This window comes from Cryptotermes secundus, unplaced genomic scaffold (genome assembly GCF_002891405.2).
Source record: "Cryptotermes secundus unplaced genomic scaffold, Csec_1.0 scaffold441, whole genome shotgun sequence".
NCBI classification, from domain to species: Eukaryota; Metazoa; Arthropoda; class Insecta; order Blattodea; family Kalotermitidae; genus Cryptotermes; species Cryptotermes secundus.
In genome coordinates, this window is record NW_019727400.1 from 1 (window position 1) to 14935 (window position 14935).

Consider the following 14935-nt stretch of genomic DNA (forward strand, 5'->3'; position numbering starts at 1 on the left):
TAATACTGTGGAAACAGATAAGAAGTTCATGGATTATTTATACACATCATTTCCAAAACCATCTCATAAATTGGTATTAAAAGCAACTAATAACAATGAAATAGAAGAGATAATAAGATCTATAAAACTTAAAGCAGCTTGTGGATACGATGGAATTACTACCAAATTAATAAAAGCAAGTGCACNTTTTATGGAATTGAAGGAGCTGCTCAGAAACTTATGAGATCCTCCTATTTGAGAGGAAAATACCAGATAGTAATTTTGTATGAAAATGGAAGTAAATGTTGTTCTGAATGGAGAGAAATACAGTGCAGAGTACCTCAGGGCTCTGTATTAGGCCCAGTGCTCTTTTTACTAAATGTAAATGACTTACCAAAAATTATATCTGACCTATCCAAACCAATATTATTTGCAGACGATACAAGTATCCTTATCTTTGATAAGAATCCTGCGAAATTCAAAATCAGAATAAATAAATTATTTGAGATGATAAATGGTTTTGGAAAAATGAGCTAGTAATAAATTATGAAAAAACTTATTTTCTATAGATTAGAACTAAAAACAGTAAAAACTTAAATATTCAAGTTAGTTATTTAAACAATCAAATTCCAAGTATTTCTAATATATCGTTTCTGGGATTAAAAATTGAAAAATTTTTAATGTGGGAAAGTCATATTGATGCAGTAATTGATAAGTTAAACAGATCCTGTTTTGCAATCCGATCGGTTAAATCCTTTTTACCACTGGAGACATTAAAAATGATGTATTTTTCCTATGTACATTCTATAATAACGTATGGATTAATACTCTGGGGTAACTCACCGCATAGTATAAAAGTGTTTAGGATGCAGAAAAGGATAATTAGGATTATGACAAATACAACAAAGAGAACATCGTGTCATAGTTTGTTTCAAGAATTGGATATCCTCCCCCTACAAGCTCAATATATATTGTCGATCTCTCTGTTTGTCATAGTAAATAAGGAATTGTTCACATTCAACTCACAAATGCATAATTGTAGTACCAGATCTATCTGTGATCTGCATTATCCGCAAACTAGTCTGACACAATTCCAAAAAGGAATATGTTACATGGGGGTAAAGATCTTTAATCATTTGCCACCAAAAATCAAATCTATGTCTAATGACTCGAAAAATTTTAAAATTCAGATGACAACATTTTTATTGCAAAACTCGTTTTATACAGGTGATGAATTCTTTAGTAACAAATTTGCCTAGAAATAAAGATAATAGCATAAACAATTTTAGTATTGCATAATTTTATGTATAGTGATGTAAGACTGTTTTTTTATATAAATTTAACACATTTTTTATCTACTACAATGATTATATTCTGTACAGTGCTTGAGGTGGAATGAAAATAGAACCAGGATGGTTTTCCCCTTTTAATTCAGACATAAATTATGAAAATATACCGAAGTGATGTATATAGTCTGTGTTCCATCTAAGACCTATGAACATATTACAGTAGTTTAAATGGCATGCGTTAAAATAGTCACACATGCATTACGAGTACTTATCTTTAGAATATTTTCCAGATGTTTTCATTGCTTTCTGAAGTCACTGATCTTCTATCTGCGGGGGCTGCACAAGACTGGTAATCTGCATGTCGACGTCCTTTCTTTAGCCATTGTTTTACATAATATTCTGCATCGAAAGCACTAAGAGGGGGCCCCACTGATGAAATAAACATTAAACTAGACGCTGTTTTTAAAAGCATCGAGCTTCGGATGGTTGAAATAATGTTGTTCATACGCTCACACTCTGCAGTCGAAATAATAATAGTATTTGCAGCTGCAATCAATGGCTTTAGTTCATCAGGATACATGTCGTCACCATTCATTATATTCATGTAATATTCATGCTATAATGTGTCGTTCCCAACCACAACGCCCATTAGGTCGACCTCCTGCTCTGTCATCCACAATATTTCGTCTAGAGGAGGCCAATCAACATGACTGGCCGACCTCTTGTGCCATGAGAATGAAATGCCATGTTTGTTCTGCACGTGGAAAGAGGAAACGTGTTCAGACGAAGTGCGAGAACTGTGATGTGGGACTGTGCATTCTCGGGTGCTTCAAACAGTACCACATGAAAGCAAAATTTAGTTAGACGACGCAGGGGAGTAGCCTGTGCAACCATGAAACAGATAACAACAACAACAAAAAAGGTATTGTACATTGCATTTACTGCCAAAGAAGTAACGGGATGCTTTTAAGCCATTTAGAAAAGAACCAGGATGCCATCCCGCCCCACCTCAAGCCCTGTCTGTACATATATATTTATATCTGTATTGTACTATATTAACTATGTGACTGGTTCTATATCTATGTATATGGATTTATGGAATGTACAAAAAATGAATGAATGAATGTCTAGTACTTTTACATTTCTGAATCTTTTACGTATCTTGTTTATGTCCATATTTTATTAAATCATGCCTAGCTGGTATATTGAGAACCACAACATTTGTAGAGGTCAGTACAGAAAGTGTACTTTTTAAAGTTTTTATATAATTCTTTGTTTCATTCCTGAAAATGTCATTGGCACGCCCCATAATTACATGGTCCTGAGGGCCTAATGCTGCACATTCTTTTACGCAATTTTTCAGTACATCTTTCACCTTAGCACCAGGCCTAACTTCACCATACACTGAGATATCCACATTAGTTTTACTGATTGACATCGGTATATCTCCGCCATATCACTATAGAATACCGGAATTTTTTTTACGTTCACCTTTGGACGACTTAATTCTTTCCTCTGTTCAGTCTCATCAGCAACTTCATTTAGTGTGTTAAATCTGTTACTCGTTGAAACTGGAGAATGGTGAGCCACTTTTTTTCCTTTTCCTCGACTTTCCTCTTGCTACTTGGCAGCGGTTATTATAATCTTCATGGTGTACCAGGACAAACATATGTTGAATTCTCTCACTCTGCAGGCTCTGCAGGACGGATATAATTTCCCGCAAGGACAATTTTTCTTCTATGAGCTTACGAAGGACTTCGCTGTTGTCGTACTCCCCAGTATCTTTCTCTTTTGCCAGGTCGTTCCGCGTTTAACATGAAACACATGAATTCGGTTACTGATTTATATTTACTCTGCTACTGCTTCTTTTGAAAGAGTGTTGCAATGGCTTCGTCTATTTGAGATTCATACGATAGTCTCAGAATCCGCTCAGAATGATTGAACAAGGTCGTTCTCAGTGTTAGTTTGTAGAGATTTTTGCCTGTCGTCATTTGGCAGTATTGAACGAGTACTTTTATTTATTTATTTATAATTCTATCATTTTGCACCATTTGGTTCTTTAAGCCGCGTAGATCGGTGTAGGCGATTGGTTTTCGATGTTGAACTGCATTTCGATCGGAGTCTAGTGTCAGGCGTTGGGAGGTTATTTCGTCTGCTGCGAATGAAAATGATTAGACCGATTAGACGTATTTAATATGATGTGTGCTGTCGAACAGCTGACGAATATAAGATGATGTGATAGTTGTGACCAGTATGACTTACACATCCAAAGTAAATAGGACTTTATGCTAAAAACTGCGTAATTTACAGTGATAGGGTTATGAGGAGTGTTTAAGTGATCAAAGTTATAATTCATTTAACGTTATCATGCCTTGTGTAACATAAATAAACATTCATAAAATATAGTAAATTCCAACAATGTCAAAACTGATAGGACAACTTGCACGTCAGAAGTACCTTCCATATCGCAAAATTAAAATATTTACAGCACTATGTACACATACAATGGATATATTTGAAGTGGCGAAAGAAAATAAATTTAACCCACGTGTATATAGATCTTATTGCTCAGAGAAAAAAGACTCTTCGAAAATAACCAAAGTGAAGCCTGCGGAAGTTGGAACTCCAAAGACGTTGAAGAAGGGTTAGTAAGTAGGAGCTTTGAGTAACCCATTTCTGTACATTTTGCTTGGAAGCTTGTTGCTTTGCAGTATATGTATGATGTATAACTTTCTTTTTGCTTAATTTCGAAGTATAGTGACCACATATTTGGGCCTACTTGATTTGTCTCTACAGAATCTGACTAACTTGAGAAGTTGCCAGTTGTGCAGCTACTCAAGAACTTCCCAAAATTTTTGTGGAACCTGTAGGTTCATTGCCGTGTTCACAAGAACCCTCTACTAGTCCTTGACCTGAGTGAGATCAGTCCAGTACATACCACCCTATACTGTCTCTCTAAGATCCATTTTAATATTATCCACCCACTCATATCTTGGTCTTCCTAGTGATCTCTTTCATTCTGGCTTTCCCACCAGTGTCCTATATGCATTCCTCTTATCCTCCATTCATTCTACATGCTCTGAGCATCTTATCCACGTTGCTTTCATCATTCTAATTATACTTGGGGAAGAGTACATGTTATGAAGCTCCTTATTATGTAGTTTTCTCCAACCTCCTGTCATTTCATATCTCTTTGGTCCAAATATTCTCCTAAGCACCCAGTTCTCTTAACATCGTCAATCTATGCTCTTCCCTTAATGTCAGAGACAAAGTTTCACACCCACACGGAACCACAGGCAAAATTAAATTTTTGGGTATTTTGATTTTTACATTTTTAGACAGCAGCAAGAAGACAGATCTGGCTATCAGATATTCCCTCATTTTTATTCCTGAAATCCCTGCAGGCTTCACATTTTATATTGTTTAGATTATCCCCATATATTTTGCTTGGATTATATAACCACAGCAGTTTGACTTGTTTCCTTTGATCTAATAATTTGGAGCGTCCTTTGTCTTACCATGGCTTATGCTTCTTCAGTTCATAATAATCTAGACTCTCTTTGGCTGAAATTTTGATATTCTCTCTAATAGTTTCCCAAACTCTATTAATATCCTCCTGAGTGTTCTCCAAGGCTGTGAACCTATTTGAGATTTCAGCGTGATACTGCTCTTTACTCGTCAACTCAATCGATTGCTTGAGATTGAAACTCGTCATGTGAAATAAGTGCATTGTTTGTTTGCTCACTGCCAGTCTCTCCCGAAATTTTGCCACCACCAGATAGTTGTCCATCGATATCCAAACACTTTGTAACATTCATGCTTATACCCACTAACCACCCCCCAAGTGACTTGGGTACATTATTAAAATGAACTTCATGTTAAATACTGGCATCAGAGGCATTCAGAACACATTGGATGGATGTTCTCTGCACCTTGTTTGTAATATTAGGCTTTTCTTTTGTCTTAAATAATGCAAACGTAAGGTTAGTTTTCGAGTTATATATTTGAAAATGAACTTCTGGCCTTGACAGGTAAGGGAACTTGTTGCCTCTGCAGACTAGTAATGGGGCTACAAATGTCTGTATCAAGTGCTTAACTAATTAAGCACTATGCCATGAAGGCATATGGGATAGTGGATGTATAGGTCCACATTTTCTTGACCTCAACACTAGCTGGAGGTGAGTGGTCATCTTCATGCCCTGGCCCTTGTACCCCCAAGGAAAGGGCCCCTGGTACCCATTGGATAGGAGATTGGGTGAACCCTAGAGCCGGTCTGAATGATGTGGAGAAGAGAAAATTCATGACCCTACCAGGACTGGAACTCTGACCCTAGTCGTTCAGCCTGTGACTAGTCCCTACACCAATTATGCAATTCTGGCTCCACATATGTCTGTATGCACGAGTAATTGGTTATATAGTATAAAGACATACCCAGTGCTTCTTGTCCAATGTGTACCAGGGGCTCTTTACTCAGGGGTAAAGTCACTGGGCATGAAGCTGACCACTCACCTCCAGCTAGTGTCAAGATCAAGAATATGTGGATCTATACATCCACTGGCCCATACATCTTCATGGCATAGTGCTTAATTATTTAATCACAGGGACAACCTTACCATTAACTTTACCAACTTTTGGGTTAAAGGTATAATTCTTACAAGTATTTCTCTGTGCAATACCAGTTGTGTCATATTTTAAGTTTTAAACACCAAGTAAAAGTACATTCAAATAAGATAACAAAGTCAGGAAATGAGTTACTAAAGAAACAAGATTTTTCTAGGATCAGTCATCATTTCATTGTGTATTCTCTGAAATACCAGATAGCAGTTTTATTACTGGAAAGTAGCCAGGACATATTGATTTCTTTCACTTGTTCATGATGTGTGAATGTAACATTCGACACAGTCACACGTGATATTATTTGTGTTTGCTTAACTCAAAACAACCATAACATAAATTAAATTAAAGTGACCTCACCTGGGAGTGAATTAGTTTCCAGGAGGTATATAAAAGTATATCCAAATACAGGAAAATGTATTTGTTCTAACAGGCTGGTACAACTAGCAGTTTTTCTGCTGGTACATATGTTGGCAAACATGTCAGAAGTTGTGCACAGGGCAGTGAATTATATTTTTCAACCTTGAGGTTAAAATTGAGTGTGGGAGTACCAGCAAACATATTCTTTGGTAAATATAAATAATGTAACTACATCAAAACATTCTGAGAGGAAGGGAGGTTATGCATAATCACAGGCCAACAGCTGTTTTGGTGCCGGGGTATTTGGAGCTGATTTCATATGAATTTGATGCCCTGAATTCAAATATGGCATTAGTTTTTGCCTAGGAGCTCAAATTTTTAAGATATAACATTTTGGTGAAATATACGTTACACTATTTTAAGTTAAATCAGTGGATCAAATAAAAAAACTCAACATGGAATTTTTATTACTATATTATAATTATATTTTTATTTTATTATATTAAATACAAAGATAGAGGAAAAAATCATCGACTATATATAACAGTCAAACCAACTATAGTCACGGAACACTACGGAAGCTTCTTTTTCGTGACTTTCTTGAATGTATTTTAGAACAGTCCCTTTTTAAACTCCAGCAGTAATCTGCCATCATGTGTGTATCCCATCTTCCTTGGTAGCGGTCCTCCATAGTTTTAATATCCTGGTGAAATCTTTCACCTTGTTCCTCACTGGTGTCTCCTAAATTTTCAGGAAAACTATCTAAGTGACTGTGTAAATAGTGCACCTTAATGCTCATGTTACAGCCAAGGGATTTGAAACTGTTAAGCATCTCGTTTACCAGTTCAACATAGTTTTCAGCTTTGTGTTTGCCCAGAAAATTTTCGACAACTGCAACAAATGAAGTCCAGGCTTTTCGCTCAGCCTCGTTCATCGAATTTGCGAAGGCAGGATCCTTAATGAGTTGTCTTATTTGTGGGCCGTCAAATATTCCTGCTTCAATTTTTTCCGTACTCAACTGAGGCATTTTCATTTCTATATATGCAAAGCATGATCCGTTCTTATCAAGGGCCTTTACAAACTGCTTCATAAGGCCCAACTTGATATGCAGTGGAGGAAAGATGATTTTCTCTCGTCTAACTAAGGGATCGTTAATGATATTCTTCTCCCCAACGTACATGTTTTCTCTCTTGGGCCATTCTTTTCTAACCCAGTGGTGTGTTTTGTCTCTGCTATCCCAGAGGCACAAAAAGCAGGGATATTTGGTGTAACCACTTTGCTGTCCAAGGAGAAAATTTACCATTTTTAAGTCCACACAAATCACCCATTGATGTTCATGATACTTTATCTTCTCTAAGACCAAAGCTATGGTGTTATATTCTTCTTTCATTTTCGTGGAGTGAGCAATTGGTATTGAACCATATTTGTTTCCATTGTGTAGAAGGACACATTTCAAACTTCGCTTTGAGCTGTCAATAAATAGGCGCCAATCATCGGGAAAATATTCAGGAAGAGCCATTTTTTCCAAGAGTCCTCTAATTTCGTGACAATATACAAGATTGTAATCTTGAGAGAAGAAGGGTAGCAGATCCGTTTCTCTTGTGCGGTAAAAGGAAATTTTGGTTTCTTGTTCCAGTAAATTTTTGTCGTTCAACCTAGAAGCCAGTAATTCAGAAGCTTCTTTTGACAGGTTGAGATCTCTGATGAGGTCATTTAACTCATCCTGGTTGAAAAATATACAGGAACCAATCCTTGCATATGAGATTTAGAACTGCACAAAATACAATTAGAACTGCACATTTTGTGTAGAACTGCACGTTACAAAAACGCTGATCTAAAAAAGTAGAGCTGGTAGAGAAAAACTGATTTTATATTTAGATTCAGCGCCTTAAATATAACTAAAATTAGTTCTAAAATCCTAGACACCAAAAAAAATTTTTTTTTTGTAGGCCTGGGCTATTCCTCCTTGGGCTATTATAATAGCCCAAGGAGGAATATACATAATAATATATAGGGGATGCCAGAGAGGAATGATATTGTGGCAAGTAAGGAGTCTGGAAACTGAATATGGTTGGGCGGAACAGTTAACAGGGGTTTTGGTGCATGTGTAGTTAGTACAAAAATTGGAGCCATATATTGAGATGTGAAGAAACAAAGATTTGCAGGTAGCAGATTTTGGATAAAAGGTTAGGTATATTGTTGCATAATTAGGTATTAGAAGGACAGTAGGAGGGTAGGATGCAAGGATAAAGAGCAGAGGCAGAGAGTAGGAATGTATATGATTAAATATAAGGAGAGACTGGAAGGGATGATAAAACAGACCAAGAATGACACACAAACACATTTGCATGAGTAGTAATTAGTAAGGGTAGCATTAGGATATCCTGGCACATCACTAAATTGTTAAGGTATAATAGATGTGGTCTGTTTTGCAGGAATAGTAATTTAAATGGAATGCTGGAATGTAGGACCCTTGAGTGAAACCACAGCACTCCAAAATGCGAATTGTACCAGGCCTAATAAAGTATTCATATATTAAAATATAAAAGATAAATTAAATGTGATTTTGAGAATACTTTGAACAACATGGCCAATTTTTTTTAAAAGCAGTACTGTTCCTTTATCATTCAGATAAGAAAACCCCAGTTTAATTTCTTTCTAGTGAAAGAGACGACTAAGACAGCTTCATACTTGGGAGTTATTCTTGCTGGTGTTGGAGTGACAGCAGTGATATTTTATCAAGTTTTTCGGGAGTTGTTTTCCAGCAAAAGTCCAAACAGTGTATATACAACATCTCTTAAAAAATGCTGTGCAAATCCACAAGTAATAGATTCATTAGGTGAACCTATAAAAGGTTTTGGAGAAGAAACGCGACGAGGAAGAAGGCGTCATGTTAGGTATGTATATGTTAATATGCAAACTCACCAATATATCTGGTCATGTTTAATTGATTCTCTTTACAGGTAGAATAATCAGGGATATAATTTATGTCTTCATAAAATTCTGGTGAGGTAGCTTATATCAAGTTGCCACCAGCATTGGGCCTCATTTATCTGTTACAAGTATAAAATTAGAATCTTTGCCTTAAAATAATTTATTTTAATTACTCCATTCTTAGTAATTTACATGACTTCCACTTTTAGTCTATCATGTGTTCCATCTATAATGCAACAATCAGTAACATTGATTCACACTTTAATCCACACAATGGTCTTCAGGCAACACTTATATGAGGAATCCTAATGCACTGCGCACTAATCGAATATAATTCTTTTTATTTATTTCATTTTGTTTTTGATGTTTTCTGCTTCGTATGTTTTATGTAGTGCAGCTGTATCTCTGTAAGGTATAACATGGACTTTAATTAATACAATTGTACTTTGTTTGATTATTTTTCTTGTGTATCTAAGTGTGTCTAAGTGTGAATTAATGTTATTGATTGTTGCAGTATAGGTGGAATATTTGATAGACTATAAGTGGAACCTCACTGCAACAGGATGCTTAAATATAATGTGACTGTTTTTTGATGGCAGTTTGGTCTTGTATTATTAATATACTGCTTGGTTTCCTGACTGAGGATTTACCTAGTTTTCCACTGTCTCTTTATGAGAATGCAGGATATTTGCCAGCTGTGAGCCAGATTGGATCTTTCCAAATCCTTACCTTCTTGTTTGTCTTTTGCATGTATTAAAAGGAGAATATTTCTCTTGGTGAGTGCAGTAATAACCACTAGATTTCTGTTCAAGAGATACTGGTTCAGATCTTACCTGGCTCACAGGAGAGCCCAAAGTTTTTATGGTTTCCCCATCTTCATATGAATGCTGGGATAGTATATTGAAGTAGTATGTGATTAGTAATTTTGAAATCCCCACTTCTTCACCATTCAGGTCCCTCTCCCTATCATGTTTAATGCTGATATCCTCTGCAGTTGAAGTATAATCATTAATAATTCAAGTATCAGCCAGTCATAATTGGTGTGAAGCTTTGAAGCAAGATATCTACCTAGAATTTACTAGAAATTCTGTTCCTACTTCACAGAATACACATGCAGGTCCATTACAAAGACCAGTTTGTTAATGCTATGTAGGAACATGACTGCAGTTCTGGAATGTTATAACAGGTGGTACATATAGTGACCATTGTGCTTTAAATGGTGAAAGAGCAACATAATTTTTTCATATGTAACACATTTTTTTTACAGCCATCTTTTTTACGAACGTGATGGTATCAATTTCCTAAGAATGAAATACTATATTCAAGGAAGCCGAAAAAGGGGGACAGTGCACTTGGAAATGCGTGAGGTGAAGTTCTTTTATTGTTTTAAATAGATTAGCTTCTTAAATAAACAATTTTTGGAACCTGTAAGGAAAGCTGTTCCCATTTGCCACGATGAAACGATATGCATTTAACCCATTCACAGCTGTAATATGAGAGAGTGGTATCTTTTAAAACATTCTCTTCTGTGTAGAGAAACCGGTTTTCCTAGTTGTAATGCCCAGAAAAATGAAACAAGTTTTTTTATGTTCTAGATTTTGATTGCTTTTTTTTTTGTTCAATTTATGGGGATAATCTTTTATTTATTAGTGTACTAAACTTGTCAGGTGTTTTGAGACATCACCTACTGACATTTCTGAAGAAATAAATTAGGTATAAGCTTATAAATCTGGTGGAACCCAAAAATTAATTTCTTGTGCCCTTGCAGGCTCCTTCAGGAGCAGGGAAACAAGAAACTACATTCATATTATGGTTATTTTGGTACATGATTTTATGAGATTTGCATGGCTAAATTTTCATAAATGTATTGTCAGAGTTGAACAGATATCTTAATTCAGCAGACCGAAGTATCCCCTTGTCTATTATCTGTATATTTTACTGAAGGTGAGCCTCACTGCAAATTAAATCTGAGTCCGCTTAATGAATACGGAATAGAGATGTAATTATTTCAAAACTGAGATACAATGGTAATTCCTTTTTTGTTTCAGAATGATAAAGGAGATTTTGAGTACAGGTACCTTTTTGTCCAATTGGAAGATTATCCTAGAAACACAATCATAATTGAAGATAACAGATATGACCAACAAATGAACTTCGAGAAGCCTTTTGATATATTATAGTGTGATTTTTATACAGCTGGTGAAAATGTTGTAAGTTGTAGTTTAATAGAGATACTGTGTTTATCCAACTTTAAGACAATACAAGTGACCTTCCTTTTCAGTGGAAAGTAATAAGGAAACTGTTTTATTACTTGTCTAGATAAAAGTCCTATGTCCAGTTCTTCGGCATAGATGTAACTGTTTCTCCCATCTTTTTATAATGGTATGTTTAGGTTCGGAGAATGCTTTTTGGCAACTAGTAATTGCACTTTATCTTCTGTCTATACCCAAAAACTAGTCCCAGAAAACTGTATCTTCTGTATGCTACACAGTTATTACTTGCTCTGACATACCTGATAATCATTAATTTAAGATTATAATTATGCAGTTCATGAGAATGGAGGGATCTTTGCATCTTGAGCCTCTCTCATTTCTGCTCAGAGTTCCGTGATTGTGTTGTAGATGAAATAAGGCTTTGCCGAAGAGATACAGATATTTAAACGTTTAAAAAAGGAATAAATGAACATCACCCTATATGATCACTGCGCAGTCACATTGTCATCTGGCAGTCTGTGCCATCTTTAAACTTACATCTTGTCAGTATGAGAACATTTCTGCTTCCCATCTGGAATTGTTCTGACAAAATGAAGTGCATCTCGGAAAGCCAAGTGACAGCTCCAGAAATACATAAATGGATAAATTTTGTGCATGATAGTAAAAGTAATGAAAATGCAATGACGACTGCCTTTTCAAATAATTTTGTATTTATTTGATATTGTATTCTAGATATTTTTATGTATTTTTCTTCATTTGCGAATATAAGATAATCTTTATTTTGGAATGAAAATGAAAATAACAAAATGTCTTGTAGTTGGGTAAATACGATGTTTTAGAATCATTGTTGTGAACCATACAGAGACGGAAGGAATTTCGTCTGTTTTGTGGTTTCTACTCATAACATGATGATTCAGAAGTAATTCATTTTTATAGCATATTAACAAATTAAGACTGAGAAAAATGCCACAGTGAAATAATAATTTTGTATGGAATTGATGTTATAATAAACAGAACAGTAATCTTTATAGATCATAGCATTTGGAGAGACTGATTTAAAGGGGTGTTACAATTCATTATATTCATAACATTAGTGTTGTTAATTTTAATGTATATAACTTGACTGACTTAGGAGAGAAATTTACTCATTTCTGTATTTTATCTGAGGTTTATGTTTTCTTTGCACAAATTTAATCACCTAAACCACTTATAGAGTTCAATAAAATGTTTAGAGGGTTCTGTGCTAATAATTGTGGACAAGATTTCACTTTACTATCACTCCAGTATAACTGATAAATAACTTAATTCTATGGTAACAGAATGTGATAATAACGCACCTTAATCATGGGACAGTTCAATCCATCTCCCATTCTTACAACTTGTCTCTCTAAGATCTGTATGTGTTATTCTCTAGCCTGCTCCTCAATCTTCCATGAATTAAACTTTCTGTATGCATTTATAGTCTTGGTCGGTATGGTTCGCTTGCGGACTGAAATCACGGAGTTTTTTTTTATAATCTCATCCAAGCTGCACGTCTAACTCGTCATAACCTTAATTTCATTATCTGAGCAATAGTAAGCTTCCTGTATAATATGTGTTTTTCCGTCAAAGGAAGAGACCATGTCTGGGGACCATACAAACTCCTGACAAAATTATTGTTTTGGAAAGTGATCAGTATATTCTGTATTTTACATAAAGCTTGGATTTTCCTGTATAACGCTTTTTAAAAATGGCGTATACTGTCAACAGAAGTTTGGTAAATTTCATTAATATCACTGACTTAACAACAGTTTATGCCTGTGAGCAGTGCACCACAAGTAATGTTGATTTATATTTATTAACAACAGGATTTATGACTGTATAGTGCAGTATCATATCATATATAGCATAGTACTGCATGTTATCTCTGCCAGCAGTGGGTCTATCTGCATTAAATGAATGTCGAGACCAGTGAGCCATGCAGTCATGAGGAATGCACAGTTCTTGCATATTAATGGGTGGCCCAGGTAATTTTAAAATTTACCAGTGTTGAGCCATATTAGTGTGTGTATAATCAGTCTGCATTTTATCTCTGTGAAGAAGTCCGCAAATGTCATAAAGAGTTATCTCACTCTGTGAATGCCTTTGAAATATAATTCATCGAATTCAGTCGGACTATGCATGTGCTAACATGACAGACAAGATGGCAGGAAATTTTAAAGTTATTTGAGTCACCTGTTGTAAGTGCCGAATGCAACCTGAAACTTGTCCACCCTAATTAGATTTGATTTTAAGCTTAATGAGGGCTGCGCCATAGCTGAAGTGGTTAATTGCTGGCTTCCCACCAAGGTGGCCCAGGTTCAATCCCGGGTCTGGTCAAATGGGATTTGTGGTGGACAAAGTGGCACTGGGGCGGGTTTTCTCTGAGTACTTCGGTTTCCCCTGCTAATCTTCATTCCACAAAATTCTCCATCATCATCATCATCATCATCATCATCATCTGGCACAGGCTACAATAGGCCAATCAGTGACTGCTATGCCGAGTGGACCCAGTTTAACTCCACCCCCCACTAAGCGAATTTAAATTTAAGCTTAATGACAGAGCAATAAGGAATAAAGGATCAGGGTATGTGACAAAGAATTTGTAAGGAAGATACTCCGTCGTCTATAGTCCGCAAGCGAACTATACAGACCAAGTGACTGCTGCTTGTCGGCAAAGTTAGTGCAAACTTTTGCGGATAGAGGGTGTCGCGTGGTCAGCATAACAGATTCCCACAGCCATTAATCTCGGTTTTCTATACCTGAGCCACTATTTCCTTGAAATAGCTCCTCACTTATTCTCACGAGGCTGAGTGGACCCCATTCCAGACCCACTACCTCTCACAAAATCTGATAGTGCTGGGAATAGAACATGGGACCTCTGACCATTAGACCGCATAGCACATAGTAAATACTTCAAGATTGCTGGTAAATCGTATCAACTCAAGGTAGCTGTACAGAATTGTTTTGTTGCACTGGGCTGGGTTTTGTGAGGTCTTGAGGTATCTGCATATACAGAAGTTCATGCAGACAGGGTTCATTTGTACACTTCCATCTGATTTCTAAATTTTCATTGCAAGATACAGTAAGAAAGAACCTACATATCTGTTATGTTCAAGAACTGGTCATTGGTTACAGGAGAATGTATGAAATATGGATTGGAACAGATAACTCTGTGGTACAGGGTGATCACCGAAGAGTTGTTGGCCTAGAAACTCCATGACTTTATACAGCATGAAAGCTGTGCCACTGGACCCTTCTGGAGCCAGGTGAATCCAGTCCATGCTTTTATATCCTGTTTTTCCAAGCTCCATTTTAACATCCTCAGCTCATTATGTAATTTTATTGATCCTTCTGTTACTTTCTCTTTCTTAGGTCCAAATATTCTCAGAACCTTGTTTTAAAACACCCTCTCAGCAGTACTTAACATGCCAGCACACAGAGTATAGGGAACATCTAAATTAGTTTGTCACCTTCAGGATCCAGTGAATTATAAATAGTGAAGTACACAGTTACAATTTTAATAAA

At 36.0% G+C, this 14935-nt stretch overlaps 1 protein-coding gene across 1 annotated transcript; it reads left to right on the forward strand.

Moving 5' to 3' along the window:
* Nucleotides 1-2365: 2365 nt before the first annotated feature.
* LOC111864696 (mitochondrial import inner membrane translocase subunit Tim21) lies at nt 2366-12639 on the forward strand. Its single transcript, XM_023852138.2, has 4 exons — nt 2366-3912; nt 8905-9139; nt 10444-10543; nt 11225-12639. The coding sequence occupies exons 1-4, from the start codon at nt 3687-3689 to the stop codon at nt 11354-11356; spliced, it is 693 nt and encodes a 230-aa protein (XP_023707906.1). The 5' UTR covers nt 2366-3686; the 3' UTR covers nt 11357-12639.
* The last annotated feature ends 2296 nt before the right edge of the window (nt 12640-14935 follow it).